This window comes from Corylus avellana, chromosome ca9 (assembly GCF_901000735.1).
Source record: "Corylus avellana chromosome ca9, CavTom2PMs-1.0".
In the NCBI taxonomy this organism is placed as follows: domain Eukaryota; kingdom Viridiplantae; phylum Streptophyta; class Magnoliopsida; order Fagales; family Betulaceae; genus Corylus; species Corylus avellana.
This window is the reverse complement of record NC_081549.1, coordinates 1,300,223-1,313,202: the sequence shown is the minus strand read 5'-3', so window position 1 is coordinate 1,313,202 and position 12,980 is coordinate 1,300,223. Positions and strand designations below refer to the sequence as shown.

Below are 12,980 nucleotides of genomic sequence, written 5' to 3'. Positions count from 1 at the left end.
ATGGTATATGTAGTATGTGCTTTTGTTTTGCATTTTTTAGTGCCATGATATTTAGTACAGAAGATGAATATGCCGTGTGGGATAAAAGAATTACAAATATGGGCTTAACGGCCAACTTAACTGAAAAGGGTCCCAACCAACGACCTCAACCCACTTCCGTTTAGAGGCCCTAGATCTTAAGACCTGTGCTTCATTATTATTACACCATCCGACCCATCCCACTCAATTGGTTTCATAATAACCGTGACTAAAAATTGTTAGTTTTATTTATTATTTATTTTTTTTAAGGAGTAAAAATTGTTGTTAATATAGTTTAGTGGTTTCGAAACTGGGCGATTTGAATGAGTAACAATTTTAAAATGTAATTAATAAAAATATAAGCAGATAAGCATTTAGTAAGACAATTGCAAAATTGTGAGACCAAACTCATCCTTAAAACAAATAATCCCAAGATCCGCTTGGATCAAAAATTGTGCAAACCAATAATTCCATGATCCGCTTGGATCAAACGTTGTGCAGGAAAAGTGTTGATGTGGAACTATATATGAAGTTCATAATACTTGATCAGTTGGTCCATTCTTAGCCTCTAACTTATTCCAAATTCAAATTTTTAGAAATTCACTATTCGAATAGTTAATGAGAGAGTTCTTATGAGGTTCCAAACATATAAGCAAGCTACCCAGAGTCTACTGGCTTTATAAATACTCATATATCTATTATCTGAAAATTACTAGTAATAAAACTGTAGAAATATGTATCTTTCTTGCTTAAGATGCTTAATTTTTATTTTTTAACATAAAGTTGGACGCACAGATCGGAAACCCAAAAAAGTTGAAGTGACTTTGGGATTAAAAATCAAAAATAAAGACCGACATACAGTCAGATACTTTTTTTTTTTTTTTTCTTTCTTTTTGTTACGGAAAATCACATGGATCCAAAACACCTTGTGAAGCCAACAGCAGGCTCAGGCTTCTGCTTTGGATTTTTTTTTTTTTTTTTTTTTTAATCAAGTAGGGGAAGGGGGTTACATGATGAAACAAACATAAAAATGAAGGGCACCCCAACAACGACATCCAGAAGGTAAAATGCAGTATAAATACAAGAACAAATTCTGAATCCAGTCCAAAGGACCAAACAGCAGGTAATGGTGATTGACAATGGTCCCAAAAGAACTATAAGCAAGTCGGACCTTTTCCAGGGCTTCTGCTGTTGAATTTATTTGGGTCTAGAAACATCTTAAAGCTGAAATCCTTATGCTTTGTTTCATTTCCAATGATTCACCCTAAAAATTTATACAAATTCTTTTAAAATTAACATTTTATTCTTCCAAAAAGTTTTTATTTTTATTTTTATTTTACAATCTTAAAATTATAATTCCGACAGGGTGAATGAGTGACAGAAAATTAGAACGCCAATCCCGCCTTCAATTTCTCCTTCTTCTGTCTTTTTTGTCGACTTGATAATAGCATGTGTTGGTAAGTAAAGGGCAAAACGCATCTTTAATGAAGCAGAAAAAGAAGAAGAAAGCTGAAGCAAGTCCTTCACTTTTTGCGACAACATTACTATACTCATGAACATCAAGGAAGGGTGAGAGTTGGGGTTTGTACCACCAATGAGCCCACCATGTGGCTTTGAAAATCAGGAAAAAAAACTAATTAAAACTTTTGGAAGATAATTCTCCAGCTGGAAAGCTTACAATTCTATCTGGGTTTGCACTGCATAGTCAACCTAATATGAAGGTGAAGATCAACATTTTAGCCCATGTGATAAAGTGGTGCATATTAATTAATGCTATGTCACGTTTATTGATTCTTTATAAATAAAAATGTTAGGCTAAATATTGGATTTGGACTTTGTACATTAAGAAAAAAAAAGTGTGTCAATTTAATCGAGCTGTTACGTCGAGTCTGTTAATTACATGATATTCCGATCATCATTATGGAGGTGGTAGAGCACCTTTGCTTTCTGATGACTTAAAGTTGAGTGCTTTTTCCTTCCACGACATGATGGAAAGGAAGGGTGGGCAGCAGGCAAATCATTATGTATCCATCCATCTCTTTTGTGTTTTTTACTTCATTTTCTTTTTTCCTAATTCCACCCCCATCATACAGTTGATCACGTATCAGTAGTCTAGTTAAGAATACTTGAAAAAACAAATTAAGATAAATATAGGTGACTTACGGGGAGAGGCCAGGGGGTATGCAACTATCCATCGGTCGAGGTTCCATCAATTAGAAATCTCTCTATGGAGGTCAATACAGGTTGGACCATGTAGTATTTTATATCATCACTATCTTTACATAAAAACCTAGAAAAAAACAAAATTAAGACTAAAAGTTTTCCTTTAAATTGGTTTAAAGAAAATTCATCTATTATTTTAATCTATTAAAAAATTACAACTTGGTTTATTTTTAATAAGATTAGATTATCAGATAAAAAAATGTGTGAGAATAATAGATAATCTAAAGACATAGAGGTCAACTCAACCGACTGGATTGGAGAATAAGCATGGATTTTTGACATTGGGCAGGTGGCAATGTTAAATATGGTGGTCAACAGCTCAACACAAGTGGGGCTCTCAACTTAACCTGTTCATGACTCAAAACCTATGTATAGTTTGTTGGCCTTATATGACAATATTGACTCTGGAGTGGGCGACTTCCTTTTGCCCCCATAAATTAAGTCTAAAATGATAATTATGCATATTAAACCCTACCGCCACAAAATAATTGGTCCCACATATTTTAGATTTTGTTCATAATAGTTTATGGCTCTGTTCCTGACCTTGACAGTCCTGATAAACTGCTTGTAATAGTTTATAGCTCCGTCTCTAACTTTGACTACCCTAATAAACTGAACTCATGCGACTGCAAATTTGGCTAGTTTGCGACTATCAGGCTAATTTGTGCTCATTGTAGACTTCATTTTCTCCTTGTTGCTAGGCAAACAACTTGAATCATTTGCAAAAGTAATAAAGCATGCAGCTGTGGATTCTGTGGTTGATTGAGAATTGATACAGGGTGAAGGGATTATAATCTATATAGGGATTCTTCTTGAGTCTTTGTTATTATGTAGAAAACAGCTTTAGTCAGCCCTACTGACTGTTGTAATTAATATGAAATCCATTCAATTACATAGGAGCACAATAATGTGCTCATAGTTCTCTACCACTTTCTAGGAATTCGCAGGATCAAAAGTCACACAATAGAGAATTCATAATTTAATAAGCATGCCATGATCTTCTTCTTTTGTTTAAGCAACATGATTCTCTTCATGGTATATATATTTTAACTCTTTTTATAATTTTTAACACATGTCGACTTCTGATTGATTAGAGTAAAAAATTATGCAGGAATTAGGAGTCCCTGGCTAGATTAATGGATGCAAAATATGCAGGGGCACCCCAATGTTGAATTGGTAAAAGAAAAAGAGAAAAAGAGATCCTTGATTTAAAGAGCTTCCCACTCATTCTATTTGAGAGGAGTGGGAGGGAAGTGCAATCATTCACCCAACCACTCCCCCTCCACAGTCATTCCCATAATATTATTATTTGTCACCTTTAATCATACCCACTCTCTCAGCTCTCAAGCATACCTTAAAAAAAGCTATCATAAACTCTCATTCCCCTTTAATCATACCACTCCCCCCTTCTCTCTCTCTAGACCACATGGCATGAGAAAGAAAGAAAGAAAGAAAACATTAGATTTTAACTTGGGAGAGAGAGAGAGAGGGTATCTATGAGTCTATTTGAGGTTTGAAGATATAATTATACAACGATTTTTAAAACACTCTTCGATCTCCTTTGCCTACTCTTCCCGCCCACACACCAAAGATGAAGACAAATCCTTATCCCTTACTCTTAGCCTTGGCCTTGGTTTTGGGCTTCCTTTCCTTCTCTCTCTCTATCCCAAACGACACGGACGCACTCACCCTATTTCGCCTACAGACCGACGCCCACGGCGAGCTCGAGTCAAACTGGAGTGGCGGAGACGCCTGCGCCGCATCATGGCTTGGTGTCCGCTGCTCCTTACACCACAGCCGAGTCATCGCTATCTCACTCCCTTCGCTAAACCTCCGTGGCCCGCTCGACTCTCTCGCCCAGCTCGACCAGCTCCGCCTCATAGACCTCCACAACAACCGCCTCAATGGCACCGTTTCGGCACTCACCAACTGCACCAACCTCAAGCTGCTCTACCTCTCTGGCAACGACCTCTCCGGCGCGATCCCAACCGAGATATCCGCCCTCCCGCGCCTCCTCCGCCTCGACCTCTCTGACAACAACCTCCGAGGCCCGGTTCCGAAACAGCTGTCTTCCTTGACTCGGCTCCTCACGCTTCGGCTGCAGAACAACGCGCTCTCCGGGGTGGTTCCTGACCTCTCTGTCTCCCTTGTGAACCTCAAGGAGCTCAACCTGACGAGAAATGAGCTGTACGGACGGTTACCGGACGGGTTGCTAAGAAAGTTCGGCGAAAAAAGCTTTTCCGGGAACGAAGGGCTGTGTGGGTCGAGTCCGTTGGCGAATTGCTCGCACACGGGCGTTCTTCCGGCGTCTGCTTCGTCTCAGACGACAGTGCCGTCGAACCCGAGCTCGTTGCCTCAAGCGCCTGCGATAACTCAAGGCAAAGTAGGATCACGAAAGGGGCTGAGCACCGGCGCAATAGTTGCCATCGTGGTGGCGAACTGCGTGGCGTTGCTGGTGATCGTGTCGTTCGTTGTGGCGCATTACTGCGCGAGAGACCGGAGCTGCTCGAGCTCGATGACGGGGAGCGAGAGTGGGAAGAGGAGAAGGAGCAGCTACGGCGGGAGCGAGAAGAAAGTGTACGCGAACAATGGAGGTGGAGATAGCAGCGATGGGACAAACGCGACGGACCGAAGCAAGCTGGTGTTCTTCGATAGGAAGAAGTTTGAGCTGGAGGATTTGCTGCGTGCGTCGGCGGAGATGCTTGGGAAGGGGAGCTTGGGGACGGTGTACAAGGCGGTGCTGGATGACGGGTCCGTCATGGCGGTGAAGCGGCTCAAGGACGCCAACCCGTGTGCGAGGGCGGAGTTTGAGCAGTATATGGATGTTGTTGGGAAGCTCAAGCACCAAAATATTGTGAGGTTTAGAGCTTATTACTATGCCAAGGAGGAGAAGCTTCTTGTCTACGATTATCTTCCCAATGGGAGCTTGCATTCACTTCTTCACGGTCAGTATCTTAATTTGAATAATTAAACCAGAAATTAATGCATGCCCATGATAATAAGAATTTTGAACCATGATACATATTTTAGATGCTTAGATAAGATGAATGACTGAAATTTAAAGAAAAAATTAAATAACTATTTGGTTTATATAATTTAGGGAATCGGGGTCCGGGGAGAATTCCTTTGGATTGGACTACGAGGATCAGCTTGATGCTAGGAGCGGCTCGAGGACTTGCAAAGATTCATGAAGAGTACAGCATATCGAAAATACCTCATGGGAATGTGAAGGCTTCGAATGTGCTCCTTGACAAGAATGGCGTGGCTTGCATTTCTGATTTCGGACTCTCGTTGCTTTTGAACCCCGTTCATGCGATTGCGAGATTAGGAGGCTACAGGGCTCCTGAACAAGCAGAGGTCAAGAGGCTGTCTCAGAAGGCAGATGTGTACAGTTTCGGGGTCTTGTTATTGGAAGTTCTTACGGGGAGAGCTCCGTCACAGTACCCTTCACCGACTCGGCCACGTGCCGACGAGGAGGAACAGGCTGTGGACCTTCCCAAATGGGTTCGATCGGTTGTGAAGGAAGAGTGGACTGCTGAAGTGTTTGATCAGGAGCTTTTGAGGTATAAGAACATTGAGGAGGAGCTTGTGTCGATGCTTCATGTGGCGTTGGCCTGTGTTGTGCCACAACCTGAGAAGAGGCCAACAATGGTGGAAGTGGCAAAGATGATAGAGGACATCCGGGTGGAGCAATCCCCTATCGGGGACGATTACGATGAATCGCGCAATTCTCTTTCGCCCTCGCTTGCCACCACTGAAGATGGCCTGCCTTGATGCATGCTCATCTTAATTTGCCTCAGTAATTTTCCAGTGCTAAATTGGTTGCTTCTATCCTCATTTATATCCTCCATTTTTCATTTGCATTATCTCGCTGCAAATTCTGGCTGTTGCAGACTCTCTCTTGTTAGACCCTATGGTTGTTCTCTGTAATATTTGTAAGCTTTTATGTTTTCCGGTTTTGTTGGTGGTGGAGACATCTGATATATGGTATTGTTCAAGACCCAACAAGATAGTCCTATTTAGTCTTGTGTTATGTAATTTATTCTTGTTATTAGTTATTTTCGAAGCAAGAGAATCTCAGAACTGGTGGTTGTCCAAGTTGCTTTTTTTTTTCTTTTTTTTTTTGCTCTCCCTTAATTACCTTGCAAGTTCCTGTGCTTCCGAAACTTATCTTCAACGCTGTTCAAAACACAAAAACATTTTTTACTTTTTTATGTAGCATCATTCTTTTCAAACCAAAAAAACATACTTCCAAAACACATTAACAAACATACCCACAATGCCAAGCCACTTGGTTGCTCTTTGTCCATCCTCTTGACACACAAATTTGATAATCAGCCTACCAACATGAAGAGTGGCATTAGTTCAATGATATTTTTTTGATGAATAAGCATTCGTTCACTCATGTTCCTCACTTTCCACTCTCCAATAAACCAAATCCTGATCTTCATCTAGAATAATCCCTTCAAATTCCAGGACCTCATAGTTTCTGAGGTTTCATCAAGTATGAAAAATGAACCATATACGAACACAATCATCTCACATAATGCGAATATGTCAATCATACAGCATTCTACACCTCCCAATTTTATGCATTCCACTCTCTGAAGCCAATGAACATACAATATTATGAAGCATTACTTAGGAGTCAAAAACACATTTAAAATAAAATATCCGAATTCCATCGTTCATGTTACAGCAAAAAACAATTACAATCTATAAGAAGACGACTCATAACTTTGAACAGTATATTTTGCTCTCACACCCACTATCAGTACACTCACTGTTAATTATTTATTCGCCTGCATTAACTGTTCTATCCCAACTAATGCTTCTGTTAAGTCAGCAACATTTACAGATATAACATACAAGAAAAATCAGCACCTCACTAAGATGCAGATAAAAACAGAGCAAACAGTAAATAATCAACAAATAGCACTGGGCACGTCGAACCTTAACCACCTCTCGCGTACATTACAGGCAGCAAATTATGAATCAAGAGAACCATCCAAGCCTTGATAAATAGTAGCCGGCAGCTGAACTAAAGGAGCCCACCAACCTTTCTAAGGTCTATTAAGTTGACATGGCATCTGAGGTTACAAGACCTAATAATGCATCAGATAAGAGCCTCATAGATACACTAGCTAATCCTTCCGGTTTGATCAATCAGTGTACCAACTTGCTCTCCACATAGTGCTTTTGAAATGTTGCCAGGCTCAAGAAGATTAAAGACCACAACTGTACATAAAAAAAATATAACTTAATTGGTATGGGATTCAATCATCATAAACAACCCAAAAGTACTTCCCAGTTCATTCGAATATATTGACAGCTTATCATATCCAAAAGTACTTCTCAGTTCTTTCACAATAAAAGTTTACAGTTAGATAACTTGGTGCATATAATGTTTGTTAAGACTGATAGGACTAATTTTCTGTGACACTGAATATTATGCACTGAGATAAGTAACCAAATGAACTCAAAATGTCTGTGTCAATATAAAGATGCACCCTGAAACCAAAACAAACACAACAAACTACACAAACCAGGAATGTTGTTCTCTTCACAGTAGTTCAGTGCCATTGAGTCCATGGGGGTGACTCCTCTGGAGGCCAAATCCCTGAAAGATATGTGCTCAAATGTAAAATTGTTGTCCCGGGAGGTACAGTCATATACACCATCAACATTGGTACCCTTGAGAACTGCCTCTGCATGAACTGAGGAGAAAAAGAGCACTAAATTTACAAAATGACAAAATGTGTGTACAAACATGTGCTTGCCCATTGCGTCTACATAAATTTACGTGTGTGCATGTTAAAGCACGCACATGGGAACATGTATGAGAGAGAGAGAGAGAGAGAGAGAGACATGTACACCAGTCTAATTCAAAATTTTGATAATTTGAGAAAATTATATGCAATAACTTTGACGAGGCAGATACAAACCCTCTGTAGCTCGAACAGCTGCAGCAGTGTCAGTGGTGAAGGGTGGATTTCCAAAACCAGCACCAGTGCCACCAAAAATTACGACTCTGCCTTTTTCCAGATGCCGGATGGCCCGTTGCCTATTGTATGGTTCAGCAACTTCTAGCATTGCAAATGCAGTTTGCACATGTGTCTGAATTCCCATCTTCTCTAATGCTGACTGGAGCAATACGGAATTCATCACAGTTGCCATCATACTGGTGCATATTATGAGTTAGAATCATAAGACATTATTTCATCACAGGAAAAAAAAAAAAAAAAACTGGAACAGTGAAATATATATGGAAATGACAAACAACCCTTCTTCCTCAAACGCAACACATCCGAACCAACTCTCCCAACAGTATACATATGTTCAATACTCCTTTAGAGAACTGCTTAAGCATGAGAAGCATAAAGAGCAGACGGATTATGCTGAGACAATTTTAGAAGAATATTACGGAATGCTCTATGGAGGTATACATGTAACATTCATGTAACAGATGTAAGAGAATTGAGAATTCAACTTTGCTACTGAGTGGTTACACAGACAGTTTGTTATGCATACAAATCAGATTTACAACAAAAGAAAAAGCCAATATCTTTTCATTGCATTTTTAGAAGCTGTGTCTTTCGATGCACCTTCTTCTGTTTTATTCTAGTTCTATTGAAAGAGAACAACATTCAGCAACAGATAAAGCAGTGGCAAATGGGCGTCAGAAAGGATGTAGCCAAGTTCATAAATTTTATTAAGACAGTTGAATAAAATTGTATAGCATATTGTGTGACGATTATCATCACTAGACACCCAAGAAAACTTCAACAACAAAAAATCCTAAAATTTCATCTTACATGCTTCATTTTCTTCAGGTATAATCATTACTCAAAAGAAAAGGCACTAGAATTTTTTTTTTGATAAGTAATAAAAAGTTTTATTGAGAAAAGGCACTAGAATTCAAGAATGCAAAGTCTTTTAAACCCAACAACATTACCCAATTTGGTATGCAGTACATCTTTCTAAACCTGTTGCATTTACCCATGCATCTCCGCAAAAGAAGTTACGACCACCTATAACAATTGCCACCTGGAATATCACAAAAAAAGAAGCATGTTCCACGTCAGCTCAAACCATGAGAAAAAATGACATGTTGCAAGGAGCAATCAAACCAAGATTAATACCTCTACACCAAGGCGGGAAGCAATTGCAACTTCTCTTGCAATCAACATTACAACCTGACAATCAAGAAGAAAATAATTTAACTTCGGTTTACAGGCCAGATAACACATTAGGATGAGAACATTTACTCCCTAAAGAGGTCAATATTCAAGCTTATGCCATCAATCTTTCTACATCTATAATGGGATTACACCAAACCTTTGGGTCAATATTGTTAGGGCCAGTGCCAGCAAGAGCAACACCACTAACTTTGAAGACTACTCTCCGCCATCTAGGGTTTGATATTGATTTTGATTTGACATTGTTTACCTGACCTAGAGGACCAGGCAATGCAATTGCAGATCTGCAAAAGCAAATTTGATATAACATACAATAAGGATTAAAATGGTACATTTGCGTCATGGTGTTGACTATAAACAAGAATGCAAACATTCTTCATCCAAACTGACATAATTTAATATATAAACTACAAAACCAGTATTCAAGATGAAAGACAGACATAGAGAACATCAAAATATAGAAACTATCAAATTTGGGATCAAATCATACTGATGGCAATACAACCAAAGTCCATGCCAACTAAACAGCCAGGCCCCTACAAATAAAATTTACCTCAAACCTTAATGGCCCTGAAACCAAAATGGGGAGGACTACGGAATACATTGGCTATCACACAAAAGATTAAAAAAAAAAAAAAAAAAAAAAAACATAGGCTATCACACAAGGAATTATGCAAATCAAAATCTTTCCAAACACAAAATATGGTTTTCTTCTAATCAAGAGAAAATTACTGATAAACACTCAAAAGTAAAAGCAAATCACACCTATTGGTTCCAGTTCACTAAGCTTTACGTTTCCTCATATAAACTAATCAAGTAGGAGAAGATATAAGAATAAATGATGCATGGAACTCACAACAGTTAGTAATTAAACACGCCTAGCTAGTTTAAGTTTCAGCAAGACTGTGTTGAACCCAAAACATGAAGTGAAGGATCAAAGAATGATGATGCAAATTAAATACATACTCGCATAAAATAAGCAATATCCTAACATATGAAAACAATTCAGATGGTGTATATCAACCACATCAATAAAAGCACAAATGCATAAAGCACAAACGCTTGAAATTTACATTTTGGTGCAGCTGAAAGTATACATAGAGTTGCACATACAAACAAAGATTGTCAACAAGTACATAACCTACACCAGGGTGTCAATTATAATCAATTGGCATAACCTATCAAAAAAAATTATAATCAATTGGCATCTACACAACCAAAAAGGAAACTAGAAGTTCTAGGAGAACGAGGAGACCAGCCATGTACACTTTTTCAAGATAGATAGCCTGCTACGCTTTCAGACACCAGCTTATAAGATCAGCTGCAGCTAGGTGCTTTTCCATCTAAGCAGTTATCCACTTTCATAAGCAGGTTAGATGAGCAGCTCTAAAATCTCACCTGGTTGCTGATAGCTACTTGTAAACATTCCAACTATCACAATGATGCATAAACAATAGTCAGAGAGAACGTGGGAAAGAAAATTCATGCTCCTTAATTTGCAAAAGATATTAGTTTCTAATTATGAATATTGTATAAAAAAAACTGTTTTCTTTCGTTTATGTTGTTCCTATTACAATTTATGCAACACATGGAGCTCTAAATAAAACCAGTTACTAGGATTATTCCATAAATCCTTCCTCGTTTTTGGTTGCCCCCTTTCGCTTTTAATAAATTTCATTTACTTATTAAATAAATAAATAAATAAGACGTGGTGAGAGCAAAACTAATCATATGTACCCAAAGCATTGGGAATCAATATCCCCAATCCACTAGCTTCATGCTAAAACTCGACTACCAAAACACTTCTACCAATTTAAGGCAGAATTTCTTATCAAAAAACCAAAAGCATAAACCATTTTCTGCAAATTGCTATCTCACATCTCCAAAATCTAACAATCACAAATGCAGAATAGAAAATAACGCCATTGTAATCAGATTCAGCAATAGCGTTTGCAAACAATACAAATAATATACCTCTTCGATTGCCTAGGGGTGCTTGTGGCCGAGCCACCACCTTTATCGTCATCGGTAGCGGTCTTAACCGGCAGCGAATTCCCCACTATGTTCTCCATCTGCTTGAACCACGGCCAATGGCTGACCGAAACGCCGCCGTTGGTCATCCTCTGGCGCTCGAGTTTGTAGCGCTTCTTCAGATTGTCCACCTTGTTCTTGCACTGCTCCACGCTCTTGGTCTGCTTCTCGCACCGCTCACTCACCGTCGCCGCCACCTCCTCCCAGTCCCTCCCTCGCAAGTTCCCCCGGTTCAGCTGCGTGAACTTTTCCGTGTACGCGTCGAGCAGACAGGAGATCGCAGCGTCGCTCCACTCCTCCCTGTCCTTCCGATAATCACCGCCGCCTGACGTGCCCGCGCCGCCGGAAGAAGACTTGGATTTCTTGTTGTTATTGTTGTTGCTGTAGCCGTAATTGTTGGTAGCTCCGTCGCTGAGCTCCTCGCGATCCTTCCTTTTATCGCTCCGTACATCAACGACTCTAACTCTAGCCGGATCGGAGCCATTCTCGAACGCATTCGAACACAAAACGGCGTCGTTGTAGTCTTCGCCGTCATCGTCTTCCTCTTCCCCCCCACTGATTCTCTGCGGACTCCCGGCGGCGGAGGGAGAGATGATCGGTTGGGTCGGAGGTGGTTGCGCGTGGACCGTAGGCGCCCTCGCTCCGAATCGGTGGGGCGCGTAGGATTGGTGGAGATGGTGAGAGTTTGGGATTTGGGGATGGTTAGGGTTTGATTGGTGGTGGTGGTGATCGTCATCGAGGAGAGAGAAGTCGTCACAGGAGGCCATTAGAGGACGTTAGTCAGGGTTAGGGCCTGGGGAACGACGACGTTAGCGGAGAAGGATGGGGAATTGGGAACTCGGAGGAGGTGTCTTGACGGAACCGTCAGAGTTGGTGTAGGATGGGCCGTCACTGCTTCTGACGGTCCCGTTAAGTGGTTGATAAAACGTACTGGAGCGTGGAAAGTGGGTGGGACCCGGATGGGTGAGATCGAGAATCGGCATTGTACATCTTTTGTTTTTTTCATGCTCATCAAATCATTTGCTTTTGTTTGCACTGAACTTGTCCTCAGCCTGGCAATGTGCACCATCACAGTGACTGCGCAGAGAAGAATAATTAAAAGCTTATAAATAATATAAAATGTGTATATAATAAATGAGTATAAAAAGTAATATTGCTTGCCTAGATAATGCATTGGTAACTTGGATGCATTAATTGGGCCTCACCACTAATGGGCCTCTGCCACGTCTTCATTGACATCAACATGCAGTTTTTATCTTTCTCGTAATGGACTGCACGGAAGATTTCAAGATGTGTTAATTTCATATCGTTAAATGAGCGATTTTAAACTTTGTATTTTGAAGCATTCTCAGTCACTCTCTCTTATTCTTTCATCTTTAAGATTTTGAAGTGAAAACAACCCCATTGTAATCCCTTTTGCCCTTGGAATAAAAAATAATAATAATAACTCCGATGCTCTGGGCCAACCCGAATTGAATCAAAATTTGAGACTAAAATTTTTATTAAACA

The 12,980-nt window shown here is 39.9% G+C and overlaps 2 protein-coding genes across 3 annotated transcripts; one reads left to right on the top strand and one right to left on the bottom strand.

The window, feature by feature from the left end:
- Positions 1 to 3,534: 3,534 nt before the first annotated feature.
- On the top strand, positions 3,535 to 6,257 carry LOC132162542 (leucine-rich repeat receptor-like protein kinase PXC1). The gene is made up of 2 exons (XM_059572785.1): positions 3,535 to 5,186; positions 5,342 to 6,257. Exons 1-2 carry the CDS (start codon positions 3,833 to 3,835, stop codon positions 6,013 to 6,015), a joined length of 2,028 nt encoding a protein of 675 aa, XP_059428768.1. The 5' UTR covers positions 3,535 to 3,832; the 3' UTR covers positions 6,016 to 6,257.
- Positions 6,258 to 6,882: 625 nt separating this feature from the next.
- On the bottom strand, positions 6,883 to 12,453 carry LOC132162543 (uncharacterized). 2 transcript variants are annotated; one of them, XM_059572787.1, is made up of 7 exons: positions 11,415 to 12,453; positions 9,580 to 9,724; positions 9,384 to 9,437; positions 9,197 to 9,288; positions 8,187 to 8,422; positions 7,788 to 7,958; positions 6,883 to 7,479 (listed from the first exon to the last, which is right to left on the bottom strand). In XM_059572787.1, exons 1-7 carry the CDS (start codon positions 12,236 to 12,238, stop codon positions 7,382 to 7,384), a joined length of 1,620 nt encoding a protein of 539 aa, XP_059428770.1. In that variant the 5' UTR covers positions 12,239 to 12,453; the 3' UTR covers positions 6,883 to 7,381. The 2 variants fall into 2 exon arrangements, with proteins under 2 accessions (XP_059428770.1, XP_059428771.1); XM_059572788.1 differs by having other exon boundaries at positions 9,691 to 9,724.
- Positions 12,454 to 12,980: the final 527 nt, after the last annotated feature.

Coding starts and splice junctions, on each gene's coding strand:
- LOC132162542 (XM_059572785.1), top strand. CDS start 3,833: ATGAAGACAAATCCTTATCCCTTACTCTTAGCCTTGGCCTTGGTTTTG. Junction 5,187..5,341: donor CTTGCATTCACTTCTTCACG/GTCAGTATCTTA, acceptor TATATAATTTAG/GGAATCGGGGTCCGGGGAGA.
- LOC132162543 (XM_059572787.1), bottom strand. CDS start 12,238: ATGGCCTCCTGTGACGACTTCTCTCTCCTCGATGACGATCACCACCAC. Junction 9,438..9,579: donor CTAACAATATTGACCCAAAG/GTTTGGTGTAAT, acceptor CTTGATTGTCAG/GTTGTAATGTTGATTGCAAG. Junction 9,289..9,383: donor CTTCCCGCCTTGGTGTAGAG/GTATTAATCTTG, acceptor GTGATATTCCAG/GTGGCAATTGTTATAGGTGG.